The following is a 24,395-nucleotide window of genomic DNA, read 5'->3' as shown; positions in this document are numbered from 1 at the left end:
CGGCTGTGAGCGCGAGCGTATGAGAGGAACAGCCACAGTTCCACACAGGCCAGGGGTGTCTCTGGGAGCGTCTGCGCCCCACAGGGCCCTCAGCTGCAGTAGAGTTGTGCCCCCGTGTATATTTAAAACACAGCATTAAATTACACTCTATCTGGGGCTAGTATCGCAGATTTGTCTACGAGGTTGTAGCTGCCGACAGTTGTATTCTCCATCGCTACAGTAAACACAGAGTTGACCTACATGGAAAACCTGATTTTCTTTACAGTCCAACTTCCTAATACAAAGGCACAAAATGCAAGTTGTAACAAATCAGAATAGGATTCAAAAAGTTAATGAAAACAGTAACATAGCTGAAGTGTTCGGGGCATGAATTCAAACGAATGTCAGTCCCCATGTCTTACCTGAAACATTAATGTTGCACACATGATAGGGAGTAAGGCTTTAAAATAACTTGTGCATTTCAGTAAAATTAAAAGGGAATCTTCAAAGACATGCTAGCCACCTTGCACAATACACCTGTCCTAGGAGCTGCTTCAAGGTGGGGACACCTGGCGGGGGGAGGGGGGCGCTAACCCACCTTGGGCTCAGGTGGGCCGTCCCCGCCACTGCGGTTTGCAGGACAAACCCCTGACAGCTTTCACTCCAACTCCTGGTGAAAGATGTCCTGGGTCAAGATGCCAGATGGAATTTTACAGAAAGAAATTTTATAAAAATCAGACTGTTCATAATCCAAAACATCTATAAATTGCATGTGACCTTAATGACATTCCATATGTAATTTAATTCTCCCTAGATCAATTAGCAAAGAGATAAGTTATAGCTTAGCCATTAATGGAAATGTTACCTGCTTTATGAATCTTTTCTAGGTATATGTAGTTCATAAATAATTTTAGGGTTAGCTAATTTTATCTTTTACATTATGAATTTTCTAATGGCTTATTACGTGTTCCAAGAAACATATATTATAATTTTATGAACACCTACCTGATTATATCACCATAATTAAATGAAGAGGACACAACCATTATAATAAATGAGCATATTTTCATTTATCTTTTCTGATGCCATTTCTATAGGAAAGTCTTTTTTTTTCCCACTTGAGTGAGTTGAGATAATTGGCTAAGTGTCCATCAGATGATACTGTACAGCTCGTCCTTTACACAGAAAAAGCCCACATTCCTGAGATTTAGGTTTCTTTTGGATTTGGCGAGTAAGGTATTCATATTTTGCTTTAATTCAGGTTTTCCAGGGGAATTTTAGTTCGGAAATGTACAGAGCTACTTGCTATCTTAGCAGGGAACAAGTGTTTTGGTTTGCCCAGGACAATTTCAAATGTATGCCTGTCACTTTTAGGCTGGCCATCATCCCAGAAGGAAGGGCCTCTGTTTGGGTGGCAAATTACACAATCATCTTACTCACTAAATAAAAGAGTCTAAAAAAATCTATACTCCAGGCCTTTTGTATGATATTCTAATCTGTTTTGTACTTGTTTTTGCCAATTTCAGTAGTTCCCAAATACAAGTATTTTTTTCAAATATTTATCCAAATATTATGTCTTTGCTACATACCAAAACGAGGAAAGAACTGTTTAGAATGAGAAAAGCATTGCCTCTCATTCTTAAGGGCCCAATGTCACAAATCTAAACTCCTGTAATATACACAAAATGTTTAGTTTTGGGGAAAAATGTGAGATAATCCTCTACCAAAAGCACAGTGAGACACGGCAGGCACAGTTCTTCAATAAGCCCACGGAGTAAACTCATCTCTAGTATTTCTCCCCAAATATACTAATTTGAGCCCCTGACAGAAAAAGTTCAAAGTAACAGAGAAATTTTCAGGTTAGAAAAAAGTCTTTAGATTACCCATTACAGTTCTCTTATTTTATGGAAGAAGAAACTGTGGCTCAGATGTTAATCTGGCCAAATTATGTCACCAGGAAAGAGATTACTTGGGATCAGAAAGCAGCTGTTACTCAAACAGGGCCATGGAGACCAGCATCACACAAAAATGGTTTAACGTGTGATAAAACTTCTCTGAGATAACCTGAGAGCACCATTAGCCCACAGCCTCCAGGTCTCCGAGCCCTAATTACTTTGTGTTCTCAGTGTCGGGAGTTTTATTTCTTTGACCCTATTTCCGGACTCTCTTGTGACTCCAACTAAAACAAAGCAGGCTTTGATTTCCTGACGTGCCAGGTAATCCGAGTATGCCCTGAAATGCTGAGGCATTCCCCCACCTACAAGAAGGTCCAACCCAGTGGCTGTGTTCTAACCCTCTAATCAACATTCTGTAATTAGGAAAGAAACTCTCAGGGAAGTTATTCTGAATGTAACTTTTATTTATTGTAACATTTTTCTAAATTTATGATCAGCTCATTCTTATGCACTTACAGACCCAATGACCAGTGATCGGGAGCCCCGAATTGGGCTGTCAGCTCATCCCTATGCACTTACAGACCCAGTGACTCCGAATCAGGAGTCAGCTCATCAGTGGCTGGCTCTGCCCTGAGAAGGAATGAGCTATGGATTCCCCACGAGGCAGCCCCATCAGCAGGCCTGGGTCAATGTGGGGATGCTGCTGCCTGCACTGGGGCATGGGCTCCCACCCATCTGCTGGCCAGCAGTCTCTCCAGGGCAAAGCTCTCCAAATGAGGGTGTTCTTAAGAAAATTACACAGTGCTTAAGTTTCCAGATCATACAGGTGTGTCTCCAAAGTAAAACACCTCTCAGCTTAAACAATCACAACTACACTATCGTTTAACCACATTTCCTCAGAAAACCCAGCTGCCAAGAGCTCAGTTATAACCTGGACAGAGGACCAGAGCAATTCCTCCTGCACCGAGGACGGGGACCCTGACTTCTACCAAAATTCCCAAATCAAGTTCCAAGACCAGGAGAAACTACTTTTAGAGACTTGTCATATGATCGACAAGAAAAACGCAGGACCTACCTGGTCACAAGGGGAAGAGCACTTATTCTCCGTCCTCACCTGTGGAGAGGAAGCAAGAGAGTCAGCAGGACAAGAGTGTTGCCAGCATTTCCAACCTGTCAAATCAGCAACTGAAATTAGCCGCAGCACGTGTCCTTGGGAACAAGCTTCTTCTACGATGCATTTCTTACCTAAAAACCAAACCATGTGCCACAGCAATGGTACAGCAGAGAAAAACCCCACTATTTTTTTAATATTCTTTTTTTTAAAGATTTTATTTATTTATTTGACAGAGACGTAGACAGTGAGAGCAGGAACACGAGCAGGGGGAGTGGGAGAGGGAGAAGCAGGCTTCCTGCGGAGCAGGGAGCCCGATGCGGGGCTCAATCCCAGGACCCGGGGACCATGACCTGAGCTGAAGGCAGACGCTAACGACTGAGCCACCCAGGCGCCAGAAAAACCCCACTATTAACATACTTATTCGTTTTAAACATCAGCATTTTGTGAGAGTGAAGCTATGGGACAGGAGATGCTTAAATTTCAATATTAGGAAAAAACGGGAAAATGATTTCTGCTCTAGCTTAGAGTTTCACATTTCATGTGTGCTCCTTCACTTGACTCTCCCAGAAATCCTGCACAGTAGCACCATTTCCAAAACTGTACCAGTGAGGAAGTGGAGGTCCAGAAGCATAACACACAGAGTTGGAACACGGCTTCGAATCCACACAGCTGGTTTCCTTCTCTCGGCTCTGCCTGCCAGCTAGAATGTATAAAATCACCCAGACCTGAGGGCCTCCCTGGTCACATGCACTCTTGGGATACCAAACTACCACCACCTGCTTGTTCTTTCTTTTCCTTTAATCCATCCAGATACCTTTGGAATTCAAACTGTCACATCTGAAAACTAAGGTCTCAGAGAAGTTCTGCTCTATAGGAATCGAGCGCATTGCTGCTTTCCCAAATATTTTAATGTGCTCAGTCAACCTCTGTTTTGCAGCTTCCAGGAACAAGGCAGTGCATGTGGAAGAAGAGAGGTGGCGGGGTGGCGAAGGGGCGGTGGGGTAAGGGCTGGGCAGCGGGGTGGGGGACTGGGTGGCAGGTGCTGCTGCAGGGTGGGGATGGGCAGCAAGGTGGGCGGACCAGGAGGTGGGGTGGGGGATGGGCATCAGGGTGGGAAGGGGCTCAGGGCTGCTGCAGGGTGGGCCTGTGCTCGGCTGGACAGTGGGGTCAAAGGCTGGTTCCGGGACTTCCTGCTAACTGCTTCCCCGGAACAGAAGCCTCAGGACACAAATGCAGTCCGTGGGCAGGTCACCAGGGAAGGAACTGATCAAAGACCACTTTGGCCATGAGCGAGTCCTTCCAGGGGCCAACAGCTCATTGGCAGCATACGGTGGTTCCTTGGGAACTTAGTCTTAATTTGACTTCAACTCCCAGCCAGCTACGTTTATTTTGTATTGACTCTGAACATCAAACAGATCCCTCAAGGAGACAGGGCACTTTCTTCCTCCTGGATACTTGCACTGAAAATTTGGGAAGTCATCTTGCTGGGTGGATATGTGTCTTGTTTTCATAAACAAGGGGCATTCTGTCTTCAACCTCATTGGGGTACCCACATTCCATCGATGCGTTTGGGTCAAGTGTACGTGGTATTATACGTACATGAAAGGGTCTGTGCTTGTGTGGGGACACAGGAGGAGAGAGAGGAAGGGATGGGGTGAGCACCCACATGTCTGATCGGGCCCAGACTCTCACTCAGGAGACATCTGCAGGACTTGATTTTGAACTTGATTTAGTCAGAGATGTGGTATGTTGAAAAAAGTACATATTTCCTTGTTTAATCTTATAACTATTTTAGGGTTAATCCTAAATAACAAGAAATATCAAATCATTTTTGTGGATTAAGTGCAAAAGCAGGAAGTCCTGGGAAGTCTGCTCACCCTCTGTCTTGTCAGGTCACTGATGTTCATGGACACTGCTCTCAGCCAGTCAGCGCTCTCCTGAGCCGTGTGAAACTGCAGGATCCCCGTGCTGACCCCATCCAGAGCCAGCACCTTGAACGCGCTGGACCTGCGGGAAGAAGGGAGCCGCCCTGTGCACCAGCCCGAGCAGCTCGTGCATGCCCACAGAGCCTCCAGTGCTGCCCAGAGCCACGCAGGGAGATGTGGCAGAGACCATGTTCACACGCCCAACCTGCTCCACTAAGTATGTTCCCCCAAAGTAAGTTCAGAGCTTTGAAATCCATCACCAACAGCTGTTTCTAATTCAGTAAAAAAATATGATAGTCAATTCGTGTAGGAAATGACTCTTGCTCTTTTAGGAATTATGGAGCTCTTGTTTTATAGGGTCCTCAGTAATAACTCTTTCCGAGACCACTTGTTGTGGTACTAAAGCTCTTGACACAATGAGGATGGGCACTCAGGCATCATTGTTACTCAACATCACTGCTATTTTATGACACACACACATTTCCGATTTACAGTGAGCTTTCTAAGAAGTTGGTTCTTTCTTTTTTTCATAAAAATCAACGTGCCACAGACCTTCCTGTGGCAAGTTATTTGTAACAGCAGGATAATCATCTCTAATTCAGTAGTTCTTCCTTATCATGAAAGCCTTTTTCAAAAGCTACTTCACATATAACTCTTGTGATCAACTGACTTGTGTCCCCAGATTCACGTCCCCAGCATGGATGTCTCCGGAGATGGGGGTGCCCCTGAGAAGGAATTAATGCTCAGTGACCTGGTGAGGTCCAGGTCGAGCCCTGATCCTGCAGGACTGGTGTCTTTATGGGAAGAGACACCAGAGCTCCGTCCCCACCTGGGGAGGGCATGACAACACGGCTGTCAGCCAGAAGAGGCTCTGACCAGCACCGGACCCGTGCGGGGACTGACGGGGACATCCAGGCTCCGGAAGTGTGAGAACCTAAGTGTCTGCTGCTTACGCCCCTGAGGGTGGCACTTGGCTGTGCGGCCCCGGCCGACTGATACCACTATTATAAAACGGAATGTCGTTTATGCTCCTGTTCCTTTTTCCTTAAGAAAACAGTGTGTATTAATCCATGGAGCCTATACCTTCGTGTCCTTAAGCAGATCATGAAAAGTTTCAAAAATGAATGACAAAACAGGCATATTATTTTAAGAAACAAGGTCCACACTACGTTACGTGTTAATAACCTTTCCGCTGTGAGTTTATTCATGGTTTTGTTAAGGGCGGGCGGTCAGGACAGTGCGGACAGTGGGGAGTTACAGAGCCTCCCACAGGCTCTCAAGCAGAGTCCTCCTTCTCTGGTGCACGCAGACACCCTCGACCTCGCGTCCGCCCCCGACCCTCGACCTCGCGCCCAGCCCTGCGGCCCCCCGGACCTCACGTCCGCCCCGGGGCCCCCACTCCTGACCTTGTGTCCACTCCGCCACCCACCTCACCTCGCATCCGCCCCCTTGTCCCCCCCCCCACCCCCCTCCCCCCCCCCCCGACCTTGCACCCCCCTCCCCTGGCCCGGTCATCACTGCCTGCGTCTGAGCACCAGGCTCTCTGACAGACAAGCATCACCGTCCCTACCTCCTGCTCAGAGATTTGTCTGGGGGGAAACAAGGCACAAAAGCTCTGGTTCCTGACCTATTTGCAGATGCTGACCTTGTTTGCAGTACAGCGTGGAGACTTTCACAGTTACGGGTGTCCGCAAAAGTCGTGGATGCCGTGGTGTGAGCGAATCCCAAACAGTGAGCCCGGAACTGTCCCTTCCAAGGAACCCAGATTTCACTGGATTATTCTGTGGAGCCATTTATGCCAAAAAGCTTTGGTTGAGAACAACAGACCAATCACCTGAAAATTAGTGAAGTTTGACAGCTGGGTGTGGTCAGGGAAAGAGAGAAACGCCTGTCATCCCAGGGTGACCGTGAGCATGGCTCAGTGGCCTGTCCCTGAGCGTGGCAGACCAGCATGGACAGACGCACACACAAGTAACAGTGACAAGCCCTGGGTGGGGGTGGGGACCCAGGGTGCTGGACACAGGATGGCGTGACCGGTACACGTGGCTGGAGGTCACCTCGCACAAGAAGGCGTGCAAACAGCCATCCCGGGGACGTTCCAGGGACGAAGGAATCCATGTCTGAAGAAGCCCAGGCAACAGTGATCCCCCATGAAGGGACAGACCATGTGGGCAGAACTAGCGGGTCTGCTGGAGGTAACGAGAAGAAGCGCGATGGAAGATTTACTGGATAGGCTGGAGTGGGTTCATCCTGACAGAAGGATTAGTGAGCCAGGCGGGTTGGCGAGGTCTGTGCAGCCCACAGAACAGGCAGAAGAAAGATGGAAGAAGCCCCGTTGGGGGCTCTGAGAAGCAAGAGACATCACTGGGGACACCAGCAGGAGCAGAGACCGAGGGCAGACCAAACGTCCCAAGGAGTGGCGGCCGGAGCCTTCCCAAGGGTTCTGAGAATCGCTGGTTTGCACACCAGGGCAGGTCCAGCGATCCAAACAGGATCCATACTCACATCCACAAAGAGATGCCTCAGGTCAACATGCTGAGAATCAAAGACAAGAGACACATCTCAAAGCAGCAAGAGAAAAACAACTCGTCACTTACAAGGGAGCCCCAAGCCTCCAGCCGACCTCCCGCAGAGGCAGCGGCGTCCGGGAGGCAGGAGCACGGCACGTTCCCGGTGCTCAACGCACGAGCAGGTCCACCAAGCATCGAGCTGCTGCACCACGGCCCCCCGTCCAGCATGAAGATGAAATAAGGAAACAGAGTCTGCGGCTCCTGAAACCCTCTTCAGGGTAGGGACGGAGATCAGGAGCTGAGGTGGGTCCTGTCTAGAAAGCGCGCACCAGGATGGTGACAACGTAATTACAAAGGACGGGACACACCCATTTCCTCTCTTACTGTACACTGTACAGTATGTCTATGACGTGTTGCTGGACCCACGCGATGGAGACACGTACATGATCCAGGCTCGTGAGCATGAGACGTGTGACACGCATGTAATGTATTTGCTAGTAACAAGCCAGAGGACGTGTGATGCGCTAAGGAATTGGTAACGAGGGGTGAATTAACAATTAGCTAAGTAATTTTTACATGTGATGTGTATACACAGAGTGTTGGTTGCCCTAGGACTCACCGTGTGCACCTTCACTGATCACAGTCTGCTTCCGCCGTGTCCTGTTTAACCCCAGAGACACACGGGACAGCCACCCGGCTTTCTACGCCCTTCCTCGAGGCCAGGACCCCGGGGAGCACCCTCAGTCTGACAAAGCCTCCCACAAAGCCGATGCGCAGAGCTGGTTTGGCTACGGAAAGCCGTGCATTTCTGAGTCCGTGTTTTAGGCACTAAGGCACGCCGGACCCCAACCTCCTAGGTCTGTCCTTGTCCATGTGATGGGCTTCAAAATGCCAACCGTGCCGTAGCACACCAGCACGGGAGAAGCAAGTAAGAAGCTGTCCGGAAGGCCACTGCAAACCCACAGTCACTGTGCAAACATCGTCACTCAGAACACTTACTTGTGGAAGAAACAACATAGACTGCATGTTACACAGACAGAAATGGTGTGGACCTCAATGCAGATGATACGTACCAGTAGTAATGAACGAAGAGAGAATTTACACTTTGGCTTACTGTTACAAGAGCACTATTAACTAGAGGCAATTATATGAATTTTCAGGCATGCGTAACAGATTTCCATGCATTTCGTCTAGACTGACTCTGAGGATTTACTTTCTCAGCATTCCATGGACAGCGTGTTTGGGCTCGTCAGCGTATCCCTCCCACGGTGCCCAGGAGGAAGCTGGCCACGTGGCTTTGGAGTCAGAACATCTGCTCAGCCTTTGGGGGATTTTGTCCAGATGATCAAGGTCATCGTCAGAGCTAAAAATCACAGATACCCACCGCTCGGGCTCAGCGTGCTCTGTGATCGTCCTGCATCAGGTTTTAGAAATCAGCAGGAAAAGCATCTCCAGGGAGAAACCAAGCCACGTCCAGATAGTGTTATCAATGAGGCGGTCGAGAGCCAACAACGCCAAGGCTCCTGGAAAGGTACGCCACCATCTCTCCCCACACCTGGGCAGGAACCCAGGGCGGGAGGGCGGCACACGTGCACCCGTGTCCTTTGTGTAACTTGAGGCCCCCACACTTTGGAGCTGGGAGCAGGGCATGTGTTTATTTTGCTCATGACGGAGAGTTAGCCAAATGAGAAGAAAATGTGTGTATGTCTCAGACTTAGTAAAATCTTTTTTTTTAAAGATTTTATTTATTTATTTGAGAGAGAGAGAGAGAATGAGAGATAGAAAGCACGAGAGGGAAAGAAGGTCAGAGGGAGAAGCAGACTCCCTGCTGAGCAGGGAGCCCGATGTGGGACTCGATCCCAGGACTCCAGGATCATGACCTGAGCGGAAGGCAGTCGCTTAACCAACTGAGCCACCCAGGTGCCCCAGACTTAGTAAAATCTTCAAATTTGCTTTTACATATTGTATTTCAAGACTGTATCTCTAGCATGGGCATAATTTTTTCATGGAAGCCAGAGAAGTATTTTCTTCCTACTCTCCTCATCCTGCAGTAGCATTTCTAAGCATTCCATGTTAAATATTGACACAGACACAAAAATTTTGAGTCTCGGCACCATTTTCCCTACATTAGTTTGTTCATGATAAGTCACTGTTCCTGGAAAACTCAGGGCAGAAATAAAGTGCTCACTTGAGCAGACCAAAGCTGAGCAGGTCCAGAAGAGAAAGCTAACTTCTCCCTTGTGGTGCCTAAAGGAGCAACTTGGCATCCTCCTGTGTCACCTTCCGCCACCTTCCTGAGACCAGGCCTGCGTCCTCCCAGCCCCTGGTCCTGCAGCAGTGTGGGTGGTAGAAGGTCCCACATGGGCACAATACACCTGTTGGTTGAGGACCTGCAGGGGATCCCAAGGAAGGAGGAACAGAGATAAAACAGCACCTCAAGGACCCTAGGGACACTTAGGATATCTGTGTGCTTCCTGCCTGTGTCTCCTAGCAGATGCTCAGCTTCATGAGAACACAGGTCCCGGGCTTTGTTCACCACCGCCAGCACCCCCAAGACTGCCTGCACGTGGTAGGGGTCCAGACTATGTGTTGCCTGAGAACATGCAGCGTGACGCGAGGTGAGCCCAGCCGCAGAGCCCCCTGCTCCTCAATTCCAGCCAAGCTGCGGCTCCCACGTGTGAAAACAGGTGTGCCGGCACGTGGCAGGGCTGCGCTCTGTGGATCCATTAGGCCAGGACGGTGAGGTGCCAGCACTGCGTCTGGCAGACGGCAAACACAGAATGACTATAATTATCCTTGCTTCTGGGGAGAAACCCCAGTGGGGCACCGACACTGCACTGGGTGGTGTGTGCCTCTTTTATCACATCTGTTCCTGGGGATGTTAGCTGCTTTCCAGGAGTAGGACACCCCAGAGCATGAGCAGCTCACACTCGGTGTTCTGTAACTAGAGCGGCAGTGGCAATAACGAGACCCAAAGGTTATCACTTGTTCAGGCCTGGCTTCCTGCCAGGCATGGTGCTGCGTGATTTGCACTTTAATTTTAATGGATTTCTCCTCTCAGCAATCTTACAAAACAGGTGTTACTGTTTCTGTTTCCCAGGGTGGCATCGAGAGGCCATGTCCCCTGCCCAGGTGGGCAGCTAACAAGGTTCAGCCCCACCCAGCTCCCCCCAGATCCCGTGCTCTGGACAGCGAACCACTTGACCTACAAAAACAAAATTATTATCCACATTTTACTCCAAAAAGCATGAGCAGCTGCATCAGTGCGCATCACCACACACCAGGTGCGGAAGCTCATCTCGCCTCTGTGTCCCCCTTCCACTCCAAAGAGTAAAACCTCAGAATTAAAACAGAACACCTGGCTCACATAGCCTAGCATGAATCAAGCAGTGAAAATCATCCAAGATACCACATGGAACGTGGATAGAAAGTTACATTTTCCGATTGTAGACAGTGAAGCAATGAGCAGTGGGCACCTCACACCAGGGGCTAAGGGAGCTCCTGTGTCTTGCTTCTTCTACCCCAAAACAAGGTGGGAGGGGGTGGGACACAGTAGCAAACCCAGGTAGCGAGGTGTCACGTGACAAATTTATGAGTCTGTTCAATTAAAAAATGGGCAGACCCGAATAGGCATCTCTCCAAAGACATCCAGATGGCCAACAGACACATAAAAAGATGCTCAACATCTCTCATCATCATGGGAATGCAAATTGAAACTGTGATTATATATCACCTCACACCCGTCAGAATGGCTAGAATCAACAAGACAGGAAGCCACAGATGTTGGCGGGGATGCGGAGAAAGGGGAGCCCTCCTACACTGTTGGTGGGAATGAAAACTGTTGCAGCCACTCTGGAAAACAGTGTGGAGATTCTTCAAAAAATTAAAAATAGAGCTACTCTGTGACCCAGCAATTGCACTACTAGGTATTTATCCAAAGAAGACAAAAAGACTAATTTGAAGGGACACGTGCACACCAATTTCACTACAGCATTGTTCACATCTGCCGAGACATAAAAAGTGTCCAAAGGTAGATGAATGGATAAAGAAGATGCATTACATATACACAATGGACTACTACTCAGCCATAAAAGTAGTGAGATCTTGCCATTTGTGATAACACAGAAAAGCCTGAGAACATTACATCCAGTGAAATCAGTCAGAGAAAGGCAAACACTGTGTGATCTCACTTGTATGTGGAATCTAAAAAACAAAACAGAAACCGACTCATAGATACAGAAAACAAACTGGTGGTGGCTGGAGGGAGGGGGTGAGGGATGGCGAAGCAGGTGAAGGAGACTAGGAGGTGGACACTTCCAGCTGTGTGTAAGCAGGTGACAGGGACAGAGGTATGCATACGGAGCCCAGTCAATGGTATGGTGGCGGATGGTAACCGGACTTGGGGAGGACCATTCTGGAATGCAAAAAAAATCTGATTGCTGCCACCTATGTCTGAAGGTAGAAGGATATTGTGCGTCAGCCACGCTTCAGGGGAAACAATCTTGTGGGTTTGTGGCTAAAAAGGAAGCACTGAGGAAGCCTCCCAAACCAGCCCAGGTTCCTGAAATGTCAGCTTTGACAGAAGACATCGAGGCCAAAGGGTCCTGAGGGTGTTGGCGGACGCGGAGGCGCAAGCAGGTCCGGCAGGGAGTCCAGGACCTGTCTGCCTGGGATGGCTCCACCATAGATGACATGGAATAGGGCTTGTGGGAAAAACAGGCAGCGTGAGCATCAGTTGGACTATAGTCTTGTTCTCCCTGAAACCCTGGGCCCCACGTATTTATCCCCAGTACGAGCTCTGTCTCCCAGGAAGTCTAGACCGATGCATGTCAAAATAGTAGTGTTGCAAAGCTCATGCCAAACCATACGGCATTCACCTGCTGTCCCCACACATTTACATTTTCTGAGTTTCCCAGAATTAGTATTTTCAGCTGCGTGTATCTATAGGTATATGCATGGATAGTTGTGTCAGAGACACCCAACAGCAGCCAACCCTCACCCGTCAGATGCTCCACAGCCTTCCTAGCGGCTCCCCATTCTCCAAATACTTATGACCCTCTCTCCCTTGAACACTGATACGTTAAAGTTTTTGGAGGCTGAAACCTTAAATTTCTAACTTAACTGTTGTTCCATGGAGTATACACATTTGGGGTATAGACAAGTGTTCCCCAGTGAGCACATGACACTGAGTGGCATCAAGAAATGATTCCTGAGGGGCGCCTGGGTGGCTCAGTCAGTTAAGCGTCTGCCTTCGGCTCAGGTCATGATCCCAGGGTCCTGGGATCGAGCCCCGCATCGGGCTCCCTGCTCCGCGGGAAGCCTGCTTCTCCCTCTCCCACTCCCCCTGCTTGTGTTCTCTCTCTTGCTGTCTCTCTCTGTCAAATAAATAAATAAAATTAAAAAAAAAAAAGAAACGATTCCTGAGCAAAACTCCATCATGGAGATTTACTGCCTCAAGTCCTCAGGGTGGGGCGGGAAGGGGCTCGGGCTCCAGGCAGAGGTGCAGGACCCATGCTGCGGCCCGAGCGATTCCTCCTCAGTCCTGGCTGGCAGTATAGGCAGGAAGCTGAGGATACACAGGGACGGCTCGTGTCAGGGAGAAGGGGAGGCTGAACCTGTTTCCTGAAGGTGGCTCAGCAAGCCTACAGTAAACCCCCTGGTGACATGGATGTGCCCCGTTCAGTGGCCGGCAAGGATGCAACTCTGCTCGCCCTGAACATGGACGTCCGGGAGGTGTGCCCGGCATGTGTTGTGGGCTGCATCCCGAAGGTGGAAAGAAAAACATTCCCAAGAGCAGCACGTTTCCCAGGGCCACCATACTTTCCACTCTGTCAGCACACTGACTTTGCAATAATTTCTTAGTCCACATGGTGCTTAAGCTCTACCCCCAAAGAGCCTTTGTCAACAATTTCCAGCTAATAGTACATTATTGATTTTATGGAAGCACAAAAATGAGTAAAGAAGAATCTCAAGAGAGTGTAAAACAGAAGAATACAGCACTTCGTACCCATCTCCTCTGCTTCAGTTCTAACATAGGCCAATGACGGGTAATGAATTCTTACGTCCCTTCCACAAAAGTGCTGGGTTCTCTTCATAACTCCATGTAAATCTTTAAACAACTAACAAATTTTAGAGAAGAAAAATGAAACCACAACAATGACATAACTCAGGATAAAAACAGCCACCTGATGCTTATTGACTGTGACTTTGTAATAATGGGCAAAATACTTCATGTATTGCTCTGGTTCTAGTCTTCGCTCCACTCCCTGCAGAAGGTCCTGACACAGTCACTGATAGAGACGGGAACGTGGGCGCTCAGAGACCAATCAGTGCGCCCAAGGTCACAATAAACTGGAAAGGCAAACGCACACAAGTGCACACACACACAGGCATGCACACAGGCGTGCGCACACACACATGCACACAGGAGTCCACACACGCACAAGCAGACGCACACAGGACCCAGTCTCTGCTTTTCCAGCCTTCGGTCTCATGACAGTGCCCCGAGGTGTGGGTAGTGTTGGGTTATGTTTGTTACCACCACGTGACCATCTGGTTTGCACGTGTACGTGTTTGGTTTTCTGCGTCACCGACTCACTGGGTGGTCCCGGGCGCCAGGCACATGAGTGAGCACCACGTGTGTTTCCCCCTCGGATACAGACGCTGCCTCAGGCATGGTGCTGGTTGGAGTAGCTGCAAAGCTCCGGGCTGGGCGGGGCTTCCATCCGAGGGGGTCTTCCCTTCCCAAGCAGAGAGGAGTAGAAGCCCTGCCAGTACCACCTGAGGACCCCACTGTAGCCTCTCCACAAACTGGCAGACAAGGTGCTTCGGGAGGCAAGTCAGGACACCTCTGACCTTGGGTCTTGGGGAGAAGTTGTGCTTTGGAGAGGTCGGGTCTCTGGGTGAGAGCAGGGCAAGCATCCAGGGGGCAGGAGGCACGGGGTCAGGCCTGCCCACCAGGTGGAGGCGGGAATGGAAATCCAGCTGAACCTGTCACTGGGTTTGGTCTCAAAAGTAATTAGAAAGCTGGTCCAATTTGTCCTGCAGCCCCAGCCCCAGGGTCAGGGCCCACAGCAGCAGATGACCGTGGGAGGCCTGCCCACCAGAGCTGCTCAGGAGCTTGTGGACCCTCCGCCCACACCCCTGCAGCCAGGCCCCACGCAAGCTGCTCTGGGCGCCAGGTGGGAGTTGAGTCGTTCGGGGCACGGCTCTGTTCCTGCTGGTCAAGCTCCTGTCCAGTTCCCATGTTCCCCTGTAAGGACGGGACGCTGAGGGCAGAGGCATGAAGGCAGCCTGCAGCTGGAGGGGCAGGCCAGGGGCTCTGGCTGACGGACCAGCACCGTGGGAGGAGGCCAGGATAAGGCGCCAGCCGCTGGAAGGGCCGGAAAAGCAGGCATGCAGGTCTCCAAAGACCCCTTCCTTCTGACTTTAAAACCTGTCCTGTTTGTTTTCATCTCAAACTCTGGGAGAGGGGAGCCTGCGGGGCAGGCTGCGTGGAGAACAAGGCCTGATGTCGGGGACCTGAGGCGGCAGGGTGTCGCCTGCACACAGGGTACTAAACCCTGGGGGCACCGCCACTGGGCCTCAGAGGCAGCGAGGACAGACACCATTTCGAGGAACTACCATCTGATATGTGGACACAGAGATAGGAGTGCTTCTGGAGTCGGCAGGCACAGAGGAGGGGAGAGGCACCCCCAGGATCAGTGTGACGGTGTCCCCAAAAGGAGCCGCAGGAAGGTGCAAGTCCCGGCCACTGGCACTGTTTACATCAGTTACTGCTCAGAGCGGTTCTGAATTTCCAGGACGCCCAGTGCAGGCGGCTGTCCAGCCTCATGGTCCATGCTTTGGAAAAGTGTATAGAGAAAGCACGCAGACTCATTTTAAGAGGTGAAGCCAGTAATTACCAAGAACACATGATGAAGATTTACAGAGTTCACCTCTCTGTGCAGAGTCTTCGTTTCCGTGTTGAGTAAACATGGGCTCTGAGGCAGGCTCTTGTCCCCCCAGGCTGGTCAGTGACCTCTGGAATTACCCGGCTGAAGCCGTGGCCTACTGCCATGTCAGGATCCCTGCTCTCTGGTGGCTGGGCTTACGTGGCTGACCCAGAAGCATGGCTTTGCACAAGTGGGCTCCCAGACCTCCAGGTACCTGGACACGCTCCACGTCTGTAGGAACACTGCTAGAATGGCATCATTCTCTTTCAACAAACATGAGCACCCTAACCTTCTCTCCCCAAAATGAAATTTCCAGAAAGTTCAGAGCCAGAGTGTTGAGAAGGACAGCAGCAGCCTGACGTGTGGGGGCTGCCAGTCTGTGGGGACCGGGGCTCCCAGGGGCCGCATGGGGGCAGGCAGGGCAAGGGCTCTTCATGATCACACCTGAGAGAGACGACAAAGACCACAAACTTACACACCTCACTGCTGGCGATGCTTCTCCTACCACACGTCTGGCCCATCCTTCCCACTGTCCACCATCCTCCTGGACAAACACGAAGCCTAACGACGACCACAGGAGCCCAACCTCCGAGCACCCATGCAGACCAGACCCTGAGTTCCTGACCGTCCCTCTTACCACCAACTCCATCCACATCCTGTACAAGCTGCTCCCCTTACTGAGATGCCTACCCACCCCAGACAGGGTCTCCCCAACTCTGCCCAACCACAGCTCAGGCACCATGAGGCTGCGCCTTTAGGGTTCTCAACGACAGAAAATTACCAGACAAGTCCTTTTCTGGTATGAATATTTAAACATGACCAGCCTTTGCAAAATAAGTCAGAGTATTTAGCGGGGTAATTTTGACAGGTAGTATCACTTTTCAAAATGTTGGTATCTACAGTGTGTCAGCTCTAGCAGGACCATGGTGAAGCCCATCCGGCCCCTGATGGGCTTTCTTCTAAAGTAAGGTCATCTTCTACGAAGAACAATGGAGTCGTGCTGTATGAGGTAAGACATCACTTCACTCTTTTCTTTTTTTAAGATTTTATTTGAGAGAGAGAGCATGTGAGAGAACACAAGAGAATGCAGGGGGAGGGACAAAGGGAGAGAGAATCTCCAGCAGATTCCCTGCTGAGCATGGAGCCCCACACACGCCTCAATCCCACGAACCCGAGATCATGACCTGAGCTTAACCGACTGAACCACCCAGGTGTCCCTTCACTGTTATTTTCAAAAACTCAACAGAAGTGGGACAGAAAACCCAAAGTTCCCTCCCTCCTCCTGCCCCTCCTCCCTTGTTTCTGTGTTTCAGTAAAATAAACAAGATCAACAACTCTTACTCTTTTAGAGGCCAACATCAAACGAGGGGTATGGAAAAGGCTGGTCTGAGTGGGACTCCAGGAAGCCACGTCCTGGGAGAGCCCCCTTGCACAGTGAGCCAGAGTGGGACCCCAGGAAGCCATGCCCTGGGAGAGCTGCCCCACCGCACACTGAGCCAGAGTGGGACCCCAGGAAGTCACATCCTGGGAGAGCCCAGCCGTGCAGACTGAGCGTGGGACGCAGACTTGGATTATCTGATGCTCTTCTTCGGTGATAATCACTCAAACTGTGAATTTCTTCCTTCAGGTTAGGCAGTCGTATTCCAAAAATTTAGAAACTGTTGTAACCCTACATTAGGTATACTTCAAAGCTTCTTTAAACCTACAACTTTATTTTATGTTACCTGCACAAAATCTCAGGAAGCAGTGAAGTGTTAACATCTTCTCCTGCCAAACCTGTTCAAACAGACAAGGACAAGATCAGAAACAGCCTCACTGGGTGAAGCCGCGGGGCTCTGGAAAGGCACAGGCAAAGGGCTCTACCTTGATTCCAGACCCAGGGCTCTTTCCCGTGCGCAGTGTGCCTCCCTGGCAGTCAGGTAGCTTCTCCTCGTCCTGGAGAGCCCGTGCTCTATAGTGCCTTCTCCACAGTGATCTCAGGAAGCTTCCTCACATTGGGATGATTTTGGACATTCTGCAAGCATTTGGTGACTCTCTGTTCTCTGCGTTTTCTCTCTACACCCCCCACCACACACACACCTTGACTCAAGTCTGGGTGCTGGGATCCCAAACCAGCATCCTTCCCAAGGTACCGGGTGAAAGCACAACCAAGCCAATGGCATATTTAGAGGATACACACCTAAGACATATCCAGACATGTGTGTGCTGCCAGGGTGACAGGCTGGTGGGGCAGCCGCTGCAGGCAGATTCTAGAACAGCAACCGAGGGTCACACAGCTTCCTCAGACACAGACTGAGGTGCCGCTGGAAGGGGTCTGAAATCAGTGGGCCCAACCGATCCCTTCACACTGGGGTCTGGAGGTCGGTGACTAGAAGTCAGGGTTCCACGCACTGAAAACCTGGTGCTGCCTGGCAGGTGTGGGGACACATGGCACGGAACGTGGGTGGGCTTCAGCAGTGACAGCGGCCCTGGCCCTGGGGTCCTACAAACTCAAGAACTGAATTCTGCCAACCACCTGAACGAGGCTTGAAGAGGCTCCCAACCGCAGGCGAGACCAGCCGGCCTCTAGCTGGATTTCAGCCCAGTGAGGCCGGACAGAGCATGTGGCCAGCCCCTCTGCCAGACGCCGGCAAGTGGGAGCCATCACAGACCAGGACTCGGGCTGGTGGGTGCACTCACTGGTCACAGGACAGCAGATGGTGACTCGAAGTCCTCTTCACAACCATCAGCCTGCCAGCGGCCATGCTCTTCTCCGCGTGATGTTGGGGAAACGTGTCAACAACTAACCCAGCGGCCAAACCACACGATTCTCCATGAGACTCTGAACCATGCTTTACTGTGCAGCCCACGATTCAGTCCTCACCGATGGGGACGATGACCCACGATTCAGTCCTCACCGACAGGGACGATGACCCACGATTCAGTCCTCACCGACGGGGACGATGACCCACGATTCAGTCCTCACCGACGGGGACGATAATCTACCTATGAGCATGGCTCCTGCTTGGCCTCTGACCCACACCACTGCCACTGCCCCTGACCATGAGCAGAGCAGAGCCTCCGGCGGAGCCGTCCTGCAGGCGGTGGGGGCCACAGGGAATGAAAGCAGTCCCCCTGTGACAGCCGGTGTTTTATCCTCAAATACTTCAAATGACTTAGGTTTACATTGGCATCCACTCAATAAAGAATCTTCCAAAAAAATTTCAGGAAATTCAGGAACCTCAACCATTACTGAGCCAATTACTTTGGGGGAAATCCTGGAGGAAAAGACCCTGGGGGTCCCCCACCAAAGATGGCAGCGGGGCCTCTGGCAACGGACTTCCTACCTCCTCACCCCGTGTTTCTGATCTGCTCTGAGACACGTCCTGAACACCCTTCCCAGGCTACATTTGTTCAAGATTTACAAAATGGTTCAACCTGAAATTAATTTTTATAAAAAGAATACACTTTGATTTAGAACTGGTGTTTTCTGAACATGTTCCTTATACTCCCCACTTTCTCCTTTGGGAGAAAATACAGCAGAACTGTTGGATCCTATCTGTTCAGGTCAAAACGGGACCAGAGGGTCTTCCAGGGAAGGCGGGCCTCATGGCTCCTCTCAGCCCCCAAACGTGGGCATTAACACCAGCAGTGTCAGGACAAACAGGTTTTATAAAATGAAGTTTGAGTCCCGATTCAATATTTTGCTATTTTGCACCTTCCTGCCCATATTAACACCTTGCTTAAAATCAAGAAGATGTCAGCAGGGTTTAAAGACCCAGCGCCTTCATGAAACAACATGCTCTTGTCTCATGAGGCGTCCCAGGGCTTCCAGTGTGCTGGCAGGCTCAGCAGCATTCCCACTGGACCTGGGTGGAGTGGCAGGCACTGGCCGTGTGCCATCCCGTAGGCGCATTGTGCTCATCACCATGGGCGCCAGCCCGTGGCCTGATGGGTGGGTTCTTTGTTGACAAGAAGGAGACCCGTCTCAGCACCTCAGGCAGCCACCTGGCTAGTAAGACATGGGCAGGTATCATCACTGGTGACGTCACCCTATGCTCCGTGAAGGGGCATTTTGTTGTGCACCTGCGGACGTCACTGGGGGCACCACCCATGAGAAACAAGCACACTGACCCTCCGACCAGAAGCTGGTCCGCGTCTTCCCTTCCTCGAGAGAGACAGCAGAGAGGCTGGCCAGCAGGTGCTTGGTGACATTCAGTGGTCCTAATTTTCCAAGAGCCATTTATTCAAACACAGGGGTAGGCAGAGCTCAAAGAGCATGAGCCCCAGTCCCTACTCACCTCCTAAATAAACCAGCTTCAACCAAGAAACAGGTGGTAAGAAAACCACACACAGGCACATTTTACCAGGGATCTGTGGCCATAAGAACACTGGCTGCTTTTGTTACTATGAACTCTGCACATGGGTGGCCCCCTGTTGATCTATCTCTACCCACCTACCTACTTCTGTGTCTGTCCTTCTACCTACCTTTCTACTTACCTGTCTACCTATTGATCATCTATCTGTCATCTATCTATCCACATTTCCATCCGTCTCTTCCCACCTTTTGACTTTTCATGGCTACTGACCTTTTCCAAAGATGGCCACACATCTAAAACCCAAACTTTGAGGTGCCGTTCATGCTATGGTGTCATAAGGACCCCGTCACAGGTGTGCACATTCCCTGTAAGAGGCTGTGTAGCTAATGTCAGTTAATCCTGAAAATCCAATTATAACCATTCATCAAAAGCATTATTAGACAGGCTTTCCCTTTCACTGAAGGAAGAGACCCCAGGCCTCTCCCCTCCCCCATGCCACACACGAGCACACACAGGCACCCATGTACAGCAGGTGTGGACCCACGTGGGTGCACATTCTGGCAGGTGCACACACATGCAGGCATGCACACACGTCTAATCAAGGACAGTGCTCGATTTCAAACCAGCAAACTCCTCCCTTGCTGAGCGATGCACGGCTCACACAGTTCTCTGCACGCGTGTCTTACAGCTGGAAACAACCGCACCATCTACTTACTCGCTGGCCTTTCCACAGGACCCTGGCAGCCACAGATGACACGCTTTGGATCTCTGAAGCTGATTAATTAACCACGCTCAAAAACTAGTGAGCGTCATGTAACATGGATGCTGGTCTAGCCTCTCATTTTATTAATGACGACAATGAGGCCCACAGAGTTTAAATGACTTTTCTGAAACCGCTTGCTCCTCGGACAAAAATGCAGTCTTGTTTCCAATCAAATTCTGTGAATGTTTATCACTGAATACACAATTTCTTCTAATCACTATGTTTCAAAAGGACTAATGAGAGTCACGTCGCCCCTGGACAGAACGCGTGCTAATAATTAACCCACTGCTGCTCCCATCACTGTTTTCTTCCGACGCCCGACTTACATCGTATTCATCAATCTGCCCAAAGACAACCGCACCCAGATACTCTGGAGCACCCCGTGACTCCTAAGAACTGGTTCGTGAATGGGGTTCATGAGCTTTTGCCCTTTCAGACAGTGGTCACACACCTTAATTTCTCCGCTCCAGCCTTGTACCTTGAGATTCGAGCCATAGACAGAGGAATTGACAGGGTGTCTAGCCAGCGCTTCTCATACTTTGGTTCGTTAGCTACAGGCGAGGAAGGTGATGATGGAGCCTGTACAAAATAAAGGAGAGCCAACAGTCACAGAGTCAGTGAGAAGGCACCGAATATAGGGCAGGACCAACACCGTGCCCTGTCCAATTCACATCAGATACATTTCAACTGTTAAAAAAGCATGTGATAATTTCCTCAAAGACCTAGAAAGAAATAAGTGCACTTCTATGTGAATTTAAACTATTTCTTTTTTTTGACAAAATATGGCACAAAAGAGGAAGGTCACAGGGGAAGAGATGGGGAGACAGGTGCTGAGCCCAGGAGGCAGGAGGGGCTACCCCGACTTCCAATGTCAAAGCAGAGCGACTCTGGGTCCAAGAGACAGTATCTACTTGTACTGGTCACATTCACAATGTCCAGGTCACAAGGCCACACTGTCTGGTGGGTGTGGGCACAGTGTGAGGCTGGTGGGCAGGGAGAGCAGGCCACTCCTGTGCAGAGCCTGCAGACGACAGGAAGGGGCATGGAAAGTGCGGAACCCGTGCACACAGGTTTGTGACCTGACCCCATGTGGCGGGTGTCCACCAGCAGCAGACTCGGCAGAGGGCTCTAGGCAAGAGGACCCCCAAAGTTCCTGTCTGGGTTCTGGGCGGCGGGGAGGGCGACAGCCACCTGATCCATTTCACTGTGGAGCCCACAGCGAGGACAAAGAAAGCAGCCCAGGGCAGGGGTGAGGGCATCGGCCAGGTCACGGCAGCGCCTGACTCAGCACCACTGGCTCCAAATGTCTAGTTCCACGTAAGCAGCAGACATCAGGTCTGGGGTGTTCCAACGCCCTGTCCTAGACCAGGGCAGGGGACCCAGCAGAGGAGAAGGGGCATGGTGGGGAGTTCCCCATGGCATCTGTGCCTTGCTCTCCACTCTGGGATGTCCAGCTCCTCGCCTCTTGCTGAGAGAGACGTCTCAGCACAACAGTCAAGGTCCCAGCCCTGCAGGGAAGCCTACATCTGCCATCCTATGAGAACAACATGCAGAGTGAGTCCAGGTGGACCTTCTGGAGCCTGATCTCCTCAGGAAGCTCAAGTGCCCCCAGTGTAAGCTTCACACTTGGGAGCGAAACCCCACCTGAGGGAAATGCCTCCTGCAGAGAGCAGAAGTTCTCAATTCTAATTTCTGCCCCAATTTAGTATCAGCTTAGTAGCTCGCAGAAGCAACGAGGCATGTTTCCACCCGCCGAACTGAGCACCGTGGGCTGTACCTGTCAGGGCTCCGCGACCTACACACGTAAGGCAGGAGTTGCAGGACAGCTGCCACCCACTGCGGGCGACGCAGACTTCAGAGCAGGGAGACACAAAACACGCCCTCCTCCGTTTGATTCCCTGAAGAAGAAAAGGCCGCTCTGAAACCCCTGGTGTGTGACTGACCAAGTCCGAGGACCCTCCCTGTGAGTGGCCTCAGTGACTGTGAGACAGACTCTGAGCTGAGTTGGCACCTCGGAGGTGTGTGGCCAAGGCGTGGGGCCGGGGGAGGTGACACCGCGTCAGGGCTGGGGCCGTGGGGCGGGGCACATCCCCGCTGCAGGGAGTCCCTGCGGTGACGCGCTCACAGGCCTTCCTTCTGTTTTCCCAAAATGCCAGGATGGAGACATTTAAGAAACTCATGTAAGTACTTATAATACAAGATTTATAAAATTGGGGGAAGTGAATAAAAGTAGATGAAAGAAGATACCTTCCAATATTTCACTCGCCACACACAGGCACAGTGCACGTCAGTGTTTCTGTTCTCTGCACGCACATACACTCAAGTGTGACAAACAGCGCCTCAGGCTACACTCTCTGAGTACGGCGGAGATAGGACCGCACGCCAAACGCTCGGGAAATACAAAATTCAAAAAGAAAAAATCGGTCCAAGCCTCATCATTCATTTTGTATATTTCCTGATGATCTTTTCCCTATTCTCTCTTTAAAACCTACTTGTGGTCCTACTGCAGATAATCATCATCAAGGGTAGATCAGAAAAGAATGTTTACTGGTCACCGTTGATACAAAGTGGGACTTGAAGGCAGACACCTGAGCCCAGAGGCAGAGAACTTTCTGTTTAATAGAAACTCTGCTTCTGGAAAGTGACTAAGATTTGTTCTATTTATTCTTTGAGTGGGGAGAACTTTCTCTTGCTCAGTAACTCCCTTGGAATGATGTCTATATTTGAATGTCACTTAGCAATTATTAGCATTTGCTGGAAGAGAACACAGTGTCCCTACGCTTTACAGGATTACTTAACACGACTAAGGCTCCATCCGAAAAGCAGAGTAAAGCCTGGCCCGAGAAGCTGGTGGCCCCGTGGGAATGAGCAGCAGCTGCGAGGGAATAAGGGCTGATTCTGCAGGAACGAGCATCAGCGGAGGCTGTGGCCTGATAGTGGCATCCATAATTCTCCCAAGTGCAGAGGCCGGAGCTAAGAATGAGGGAAGGCGGGCCTCCCGTGCGCTGCTGAGCCAAAAACACCAACGCCACATCCTCACCTCTGCGGGAAGCCTGAATATGTCGTTAAGTCATTTTTTAAGAAAAAATATTATTTTAATACTTTATGTTTAAATAAGAGATTTGAAAGCAACTTTTTAGGTATTGCTGTCATATTTCTACTTTGGATGATTGTGGATTTTGCAATTCATCCTTTAATTTTTAACTGAACTGTATTGAGGCATAAATTTCCTACATGTACGGATGGATGCACAGTTTGATAAGTTTTGTGATTTAGATACACCCCAAGCCACCAGAACCTAATTCCCTATGCCCGTTTGCAGACAATTCTGCCCTCCAGCTGAGGCAGTCGCCGATCTGATTTCTGTCAGATCAGGTACTGTAGTTCGGACTCTTTTAGAATTTCTATAAATAGAACCATGCAGGAAATATTTGCATTTGGCTCCATCCAGCAGGAAGTCTGTGAGATGTATCTGCAGATCATCCATCTTCATCAGGGAGCAGTATTCTATTGTTTGCATTCACCTGCTGAAGGATCTGGGTTGCCTCCAGTTTGAGGATATTATAAACACATTCCTTGTGCTGTCAGTTAAGTTTGGGGTTTGACTACTGGGCCAGGCTTGCATTGCTGGGATACCTGACCTGCTCAGGACGACTTATCCTTTTGACTTTTTCATATGTTGTTGACCGTTTTGTATCTACATTGATGCAGGCTGTTGTCTGTGCTGTTCATTACTTATCATATCATTGAAAGGTTCTGGCATCAATATTATCCTGGCCTTGCAGAATTAGTGGGATATGGGTCTTCTTCCTCTATCCTCTGAAAGACTTTGTGAAGGTCACATATTATTTCTTCGACAGAATTCACAAATTACAGAATTGTTGTTTATCATCCTAAACAGCCCATCATAAGCCCGCATGTGATCTTGGTGAATGCTCCATGTTCATCCTATAGGCTTTGGGTGTAGTTCCGTCTAA

The 24,395-nt window shown here is 50.2% G+C and overlaps 1 protein-coding gene across 1 annotated transcript in view; it reads right to left on the bottom strand.

The window, feature by feature from the left end:
- Positions 1–24,395, bottom strand: part of SNTG2 (syntrophin gamma 2) — a 199,764-nt gene that overhangs the window by 64,678 nt on the left and 110,691 nt on the right. Inside the window, exons 7-9 of the mRNA XM_073896924.1 lie at positions 20,870–20,997; positions 4,866–4,995; positions 2,950–2,988 (exon numbers count right to left, since the gene is read on the bottom strand). Of these exons, the coding sequence (XP_073753025.1) occupies positions 2,950–2,988; positions 4,866–4,995; positions 20,870–20,997 (297 nt within the window). The remainder of the gene's footprint in view (positions 1–2,949; positions 2,989–4,865; positions 4,996–20,869; positions 20,998–24,395) is intronic.

This window comes from Callorhinus ursinus, unplaced genomic scaffold, assembly GCF_003265705.2.
Source record: "Callorhinus ursinus isolate GAN/ISIS: 27379988/994484 unplaced genomic scaffold, GSC_fseal_2.0 scaffold10, whole genome shotgun sequence".
NCBI classification, from domain to species: Eukaryota; Metazoa; Chordata; class Mammalia; order Carnivora; family Otariidae; genus Callorhinus; species Callorhinus ursinus.
Note: the sequence above shows the minus strand (reverse complement) of the source record. Positions and strands in the feature narration are given on the sequence as shown.